This window comes from Galeopterus variegatus, unplaced genomic scaffold (genome assembly GCF_000696425.1).
Source record: "Galeopterus variegatus unplaced genomic scaffold, G_variegatus-3.0.2 Scaffold8763, whole genome shotgun sequence".
NCBI classification, from domain to species: Eukaryota; Metazoa; Chordata; class Mammalia; order Dermoptera; family Cynocephalidae; genus Galeopterus; species Galeopterus variegatus.
The window spans coordinates 73,179-80,161 of NW_007734874.1; the positions used below are offsets into that span (position 1 = coordinate 73,179).

The following is a 6,983-nucleotide window of genomic DNA, read 5'->3' on the forward strand; positions in this document are numbered from 1 at the left end:
TGCATTTCAATCCTTCAGTTTACAGTGATACAAAAATTTAGAAGTAAAACCTGATTGATCACCTGTGGAGAATATTAGAAAAGCAATTCATTAACTTGAAAAATGGTAAATAAAAGGAGTCAAACAGTGATCTTGCCTTTCCACTATACCACTAGGTAACACACTAGTAAATGAAGGGAAGTGTTTCTTTATATGTCATAAAAGTATGTAAGAGAAGAAAGAATGATACAATTAGAATATCACCATTTTACAATCCCCAACAAATTAACAATTATCAACAATTGTATTTTATATCATAAAAAGAGAAGCAACTGGACATTATGCATCTCATGGAGAAGGACCACACCATCGCATACAGACTTTCCAAAAGGATCAAACCAGAATCTGATCCGGCCTCTACACCCAGATGCCAATTTGCAGGTAATGCAGAGGACAGAGGAGCTTGTGAAACTGCACACGTGTGTGCAATCAGCAAAACCCAGTGTGGGAAACTCTTCGGGTAAAATGGCTCAGGCTTTCAACATGTTAATCAAACAATTAAGGAAAAGAAAGAGATGGATGACAAACCTGTGATGTGAAGTATGAGACATAAAAGACAACTAAGCTATAGCATCCACAAAGGCATACCTGGGTGAATGGGCTACAAAGAAATACAAGAAAGGTGTTCCCATAAAAGTCAGGATGTAATTAATTCTGAGGGGATAGAGAGGTTTTGATTAGCTTGAGGCATGAAGACTTCTACAGTAGCTGGCAATGTTCAATTAGGATCTTAGTATGGCTGCAGTGGGAGAACATTTTTTGATCTGAATGGTGATTACAAGGGTTTTTTCTTAAATAATTCATTAAATCACATTTTGCATGGTTATCTCTACCTCTCTTTTATTTTACACTAAAAGGGTTAAAAAAAAAACAGTAAAAAGGAAACAGTGACTACCTGAGCATTTGTCTTCTGAAGACTGTGGAGACTGCAGCTTGGAAGAGAGAAAGATTTGAGGACCATGACTTATACGGTTAGGGCTAGACAATAGAAAAGTAAAAGAGTCTGGGACTGGAAGGAGTTAGGTCTTAGGATAGTTTCTGGAGAGTGTCTTTGGAAATGGGGATTAACAAAGTTACAAATAATGAGGTATACAAGGAAGAAAGGCGTAAGGGTGGGAGATGCATGATCTCAGAACACAAAACTCTGATCAGTTCAGGACTCCTCCAAGGATCATGGAAAAGGATAATTCCTAGAACATCCAGCTCGTGAATGACCTTTACCTAGCCTAGGGTCCAGACCACTCAGAACTACTTCTGGCTCCAGGAGGGGGTCATTCCCAGAACATCCAGCTTGTGAATGACCTTTACCTAGCCTAGGGTCCAGACCACTCAGAACTACTTCTGGCTCCAGGAGGAAAAGCTTCAGTTAGGTTCTTAGTACGGCTGCGGTGGGAGAACAGCTCTTGAGACCTGCAGGAACAGTGATAAAAGATTTGTGAGGCATCCCCACTCTCCCATTCCAGAGACTCAGGAGACAGCACCCCCCAGCAAGAGACACCATATGCCTCCTTATCCTCAGGGTGTCTGTCTCCCTCTGGCCAAAGAACCAGGAGAATGATCTGCCACCCAAAGACAAGACAAAAGAGAAATTACCTCATCACCAGACAACTGAGTCTCCACATACCCTGGAGAGAAAAAGAGAGAATTTGCTTCAATTAGGATCAAATATTGTGATATCCTTGAGGGATGAGGGATGGGGGATGGGCTACAGTGTCAGAACTCCATCTCTGCTTACTCCCTGGAATGTTTCAGGCTTCAGAAAAGGCTATCCCAGTGATCCCTAAAAAATACAATCAGCCTTCCCTGCCTCAGATCTTTGATGTTAGGGAAGGCAGGAAGTACGGGGAGCCACGGGGCAGGTGGCAGGGATCCCCTCAGAGGCTCATTACCTTTCTGAGCCCTGAGGTGGATGACAATCCCCACCAGAAGGAAGATGAGCCCAAGCAGGAAGGCTGCAACTCCACTTAGCAACTTGGTCCAAGAATATTCAGACTGAGCTCCTATGGGAAACAGGTCTTAAAGTTAGTAAAAAGATCCCAGTATTTGACACAACTTGACATCTCAGAGCCTCCACGGGACACCAAGTCCAATGCTCTCTAGAGAAGGAATAAATTTAGAAATGGCAAGGAAGGAAGGAAGGGAAAAGAAAAGAAAAAAGAAAAGAAAAGAAAAAAGACCACAACAGTACATTGAACTTTCAGAAGGAGAGAACAAACCTAAGGACACTACAGATGTGGCGGGAGGGAGGCAGGGGAGTTGGGGAGTGATAGGTCGGGTAAAGGGCATAAAGAAAAATTATGATTTGTTAAAATGAACATGCTACTAATAAAAAAAGTAATGGTTCTTTAATGACCAGGTTTGTACCCAAGGAGTTGCTTCCCACTTGTTACTGATTCTTACAGCCCATGAGAATGTCCCCTAAATACTAAGACCAAAGCATTTGAGGATACGACTTCCCCGGTTTGGAAGAAAGTAATGAGGTGATTAGCCCTCCTTATTTCTTGGAAAAGATGAGGGTAGATATCTGCCGTGTTTTCTCCCACCCTAACCCAAGGATTCCCATTTCTGTGACTCTTCCAGATCAAGGGAAAGGAGAATTTGTGTTGTGACCAAGATGAATACAGAGGTGACACAGGCTTCGTGTTGAGTCAGTATGGTCCTGAGTCAGGCCCAGAGAGTACAAGAGACTAATTCTCACTCCACTCCACAGAAACAGGGCTCAGCAGGCTGGGGTGATGAACAAGGCAGGTGTAGACATCTCCAAGCTCAGGAGTCATTTCCAGCATCACCATGGTCTGAAAGGTCCAGTCTCCATTCCCAATAAGACCAGTGGACATGACCCCAGCTCTCTCCTCCTTTCCATTCCGGAACCACCTGATCCTGATGTCCCCTGGATAGAAGCCTGTCACAGAGCAGAGCAGCAGATTGTGCTGCTGCAGGAATGGGGTCCTCTGTGGGTACACTGTCACCTCTGGTTGCACTAGAAAGGGAGAGGAAAATGAGACATTGTAAAGAAAGTCCACCAAGCCAGTCCAGGAGCTTCTTCAGAGACTATCACTACCCCTAATCACTTTCCCAGATCACCCAAGTGGAAACTGGAAGAATAGGGAAATCTTAGCCCCCAAGACTCAGAAACAGGGTATATCAATGCCCCTCAGAAAGGTTTACACTTCATCAGTTTTTCCCACAATCACCACTTCTGTTTGAGAGTATGTTAGTTCTCAAAGTCCCTGAGAACCTTGGGGGTCTGGGACCAAAACCACAGCAACCTGACCTGTAAGGATAGCGAGTGAGTCACAGTTGGGGACAGAACATAGACTCCCCTGCTCATATCCCATTTATCCTGAAGCAGAAAATTGCCTACCAGAAGGAAAAACAGAGGGCCAAGTTCACATGGGGCAGATTTCTGAGCCCCACCAGACCCCACCTTCCACCTCACCTTTCCTCCCCACAGTGAAGGGGGCACCCAGCCTGTAGTTATGTCTGCAGAGCAGGTCCACAGACGCTCTACTCTGCTCCAGGATATCCAGACGATTGTTCCACAGCTCAACATCAGGCTGCCCCAGCTCCGTCAGTGCCACAAACATCCCCACATCACTGTCAAAACGTGCATACTCCTCCAAGTTAAAGATGAATCTGACCACAAACTGCACTTTTTCTGTCCCATTGGTGAAGTAACAATCAGCCTTTGCCTGAATCACAAAATCTTCTGGAAAACCAAAAAGGACCATGAACCAGACCCCACCTCTCGGAAAACCCATACCTGGTAAATTACGTCAGACCACGTGGATTTGAGAGGACATCTTTTGACTTCAGTATCCTCAAAGGCATAGTGTTAAGTGAGAAAAGAAACAGAATGTGATTCAATGCACAATGACATTTATTTAAATTTTTACATACACACAGAAAAACAATGCTATGCATTTTTAAAAGCCACATACTTAAAAGTCATATCAGACACATTTAGAATGGAGTTCTGTGAAGGGGAGAGAATGAGAATGGAGAGCAGGGAGAGAGGAGAGAGTCCTGTACTGACCGATGAGTACAACGTGCTGTGAACTCACTAGGTAAGATCAACTCAATTCTATGCACTTGGGAACAACCACCACAATAAAAGGAAGCTCAAATGGAGTTAATGCAGGTAGATGAGGAAAGAAATGGCATTAAGTTGAGACTTGAAGAATAATTGCTATTGACCTTGAATTTAAAATTTACTTTCATTTCTCAATTCGGAGGCCTCCTCCAGGAGCTACTGAGCTGAACAGAAGGATGACCTTCCTGGTCAGCCACACTCAGCTGTCACTCAGCAGCTAATTTCAGATGAGGTTTTGGCCTCCAGTTCTTCAGCATTTATATTCTTTTCTATTTCCTTTTACAGTCAAAATCAGGGGGAAAAACATCTGTATTTTTCATCATTATTTAAAATCTGTGTTGATTTTTTAAATTGCATAGCTTAACGGACATTATAAACTCAGGGTGGTTTCCATTCTCTACGGAAGATGATCCTCTCGCCCCAGGCTTGTTCCTCTTTTGTATTTAATGAAACTGACATTCAAAGGGGGTTCTGTTCTTAGCACAGTACATCCTGTTTTCTGCACATAAATATGTGCTTTCACGGTCTAACATTGTTTCATGTTTGCATAGCCTGTCTCCTCAGCTAGACAATAACAGTGACAACTTACACCCAGTAGCCTGAAGACAAAAATAATGTATTCAACTTCTCTTCTCAAAACTGCTTAGTACAATTCTGACCATATCAGAGGGGCTTAATCAGTGATAGCAGAAACAGTCTTTGTATCCAATTTCATTTGTCTTTATATACCCCCACTGGATAAATGGAAGAGCAGTCATATTATTCCGGCTAAATAATGGCAGCTCTTCCAGAGCCTCCAGCTTTTACACTTCTCCTGACTGACCTTGATACAATAAGGACCTTAAACAAGACAAAATGTTTCCCTTCGTCCTGCCTCCCTACTCCCTGAATCTGTGTCTGTGGCACAGAAAGTCCCTTTTCCCAGCAGTCCATTGCATGTGGAGAAGAGGGAAGGAGTTCTTTTCTGTCAACAGGAAGAACCCTGCTCTTTGAAGCCAGCAGCCACTTCCAGTCTAGTCTGTGGCCTGGACCTGTAGGAAGAGGCATCCCTCCGTTCCTTACGCCAATTCTTGCATACACACCTGAAAAAAATTGCTCTGTTCTTACCTGGAGAGTCTCTGCCTTGAGTCATGGAGGAATCCAGCCTGATAAGGTTCATTAGCAGAACTACCACCCAGGGGAACCACCCAGAACCCATTCTGGAGAGGAAAATAAATGAGACAGTAAAATCGTCAGCCTTTTCAGAACAGGGCTTGTCCCCACACAACTCAGTCAAAAAATATTCACTAAGAATACACATAGATATCTTTCTTGCTTCCCCAGGATTGGAAACTCCTCAGATCGATAACCAATCAAGATAGAAGAGTTTTGCATCATTAGGTACCAGGTAGGATACTTTCGTAAAGTCATGTTACACCATTCAAGAATTGTTTACCTGCAGAATCACTGATTGTAATTCAGGTATGTGGAAAATGAGCTGCAAGAAGAAGAAAAATATTTATTCTACATAGTATGGGGCCCCAACAGAACTAGGCAGCTTATTTATTATGTATCCTGCTATCCTCATTTAGCACCATCCACGGCCTGTTCTGACCACTAGATCTCCCTTCTGCTGGGTTAGCTGACAGCGTTCGAAAGCATATGCCTTAAAAGGAGTTAGTGAAGGGATTATCAGAGAAGAAACAGAAGAGATAGAGACTACCTGGAGAGTGCAGCACAATTTTCTATAAGCCAAGAAGACCACAAACAAACAAACAAAAAACATGGAGAAAGGATTCTCTAAAGAATATTGCTGCAAAAATGTTGGCAGTGACAGAATATAAGAAAGCATTATTGTGTCTTACAATTAATGGGACACCAATAACCTTCAATGAGACAGCAGTGTTAGAGGTAGAAGCTATATCATCAAAAGAGTAAAGAGCAAGTTGGAAATTAGGAAATGAGGGCAGCAGATGCAAACAGAATTTCAAGAATTTTGAAAGTGAAAACAAGGGGAAAATGGGACTTTCGCTTGAGAGAAAAGCAACACTAAGGGTAAAGGACTTTTAAGATAGGAAAGACCTTCAGTTTCTGAGTCAAGTGTAGACAGGAGAAACTGAAGGTAAAAGGAGGAGAAAGGGAGACTTTCCCCCAAAATTCGGAATGGAATCCAAAGAATGAGAGTGCTATGGTCTGAATGCCTCCCCAAAATTCATGTGTTGAAACTTGGTCACCAATGTGATAGTATTAAGAGGTTGGGCATTTAGGAGGTGATTAAGTCATGAGGGCTCCACACTCATAAATGGGACTAGTACCTTATAAAAGGGCTGGAGGGAACTAGCTGGCCCTTCTGACCTTCTGCCTTCCACCTTGTGAGGACAGGGCAACAACGGAACATCTTAGAAGCAGACAGGGCCCTCACCAGACACCAAACCTGCTGGCATCTTGATCTTGAACTTCCAGCCTCCAGAACTGTGAGAAATACATTTCTGTTCTTTATAAATTGCCCAGTCTCAGTTATTTTATTATAGCAGCATGAATGGACAAAGACAGAGAGAGTGTCAGGCTTGGCAATAAAAAGGAACATTTCTTTAGATATAAGAATAAAGGCAGGAAGATTGAGGCAAGAAAGAGGGGGATGAGGGAGTTTCCATTGAATGGCTTCAATCATCTCAGCCAGAAAAAGGCAGGATTTTCTGCTAAAAAGCAGTTGGAAGAAAATATATTTGATGATTAAGGAATACAAGACTCCTTTTTCAACAAAGTGGTCTATAAGTGAGTTTTTAATTAAAGTTTTAATGAAACAGGATTCAAAAAAGAGAGGTGAATACAATTGTATAAACTTTTAATGTACTGTGACCCCCACTCTTAG

At 42.6% G+C, this 6,983-nt stretch overlaps 1 protein-coding gene across 1 annotated transcript; it reads right to left on the bottom strand.

Annotated features, from left to right (window-relative positions):
• Nucleotides 1–1,322: 1,322 nt before the first annotated feature.
• Nucleotides 1,323–5,426, bottom strand: LOC103608747 (HLA class II histocompatibility antigen, DO beta chain). Its single transcript, XM_008593146.1, has 6 exons — nt 5,240–5,426; nt 3,479–3,748; nt 2,738–3,019; nt 1,929–2,039; nt 1,633–1,664; nt 1,323–1,449 (listed from the first exon to the last, which is right to left on the bottom strand). The coding sequence occupies exons 1-6, from the start codon at nt 5,328–5,330 to the stop codon at nt 1,414–1,416; spliced, it is 822 nt and encodes a 273-aa protein (XP_008591368.1). The 5' UTR covers nt 5,331–5,426; the 3' UTR covers nt 1,323–1,413.
• Nucleotides 5,427–6,983: the final 1,557 nt, after the last annotated feature.

Coding starts and splice junctions, on each gene's coding strand:
- LOC103608747 (XM_008593146.1), bottom strand. CDS start 5,330: ATGGGTTCTGGGTGGTTCCCCTGGGTGGTAGTTCTGCTAATGAACCTT. Junction 3,749..5,239: donor TCAAGGCAGAGACTCTCCAG/GTAAGAACAGAG, acceptor TTGGTTTTCCAG/AAGATTTTGTGATTCAGGCA. Junction 1,665..1,928: donor CCACCTCAGGGCTCAGAAAG/GTAATGAGCCTC, acceptor TTTTCTCTCCAG/GGTATGTGGAGACTCAGTTG.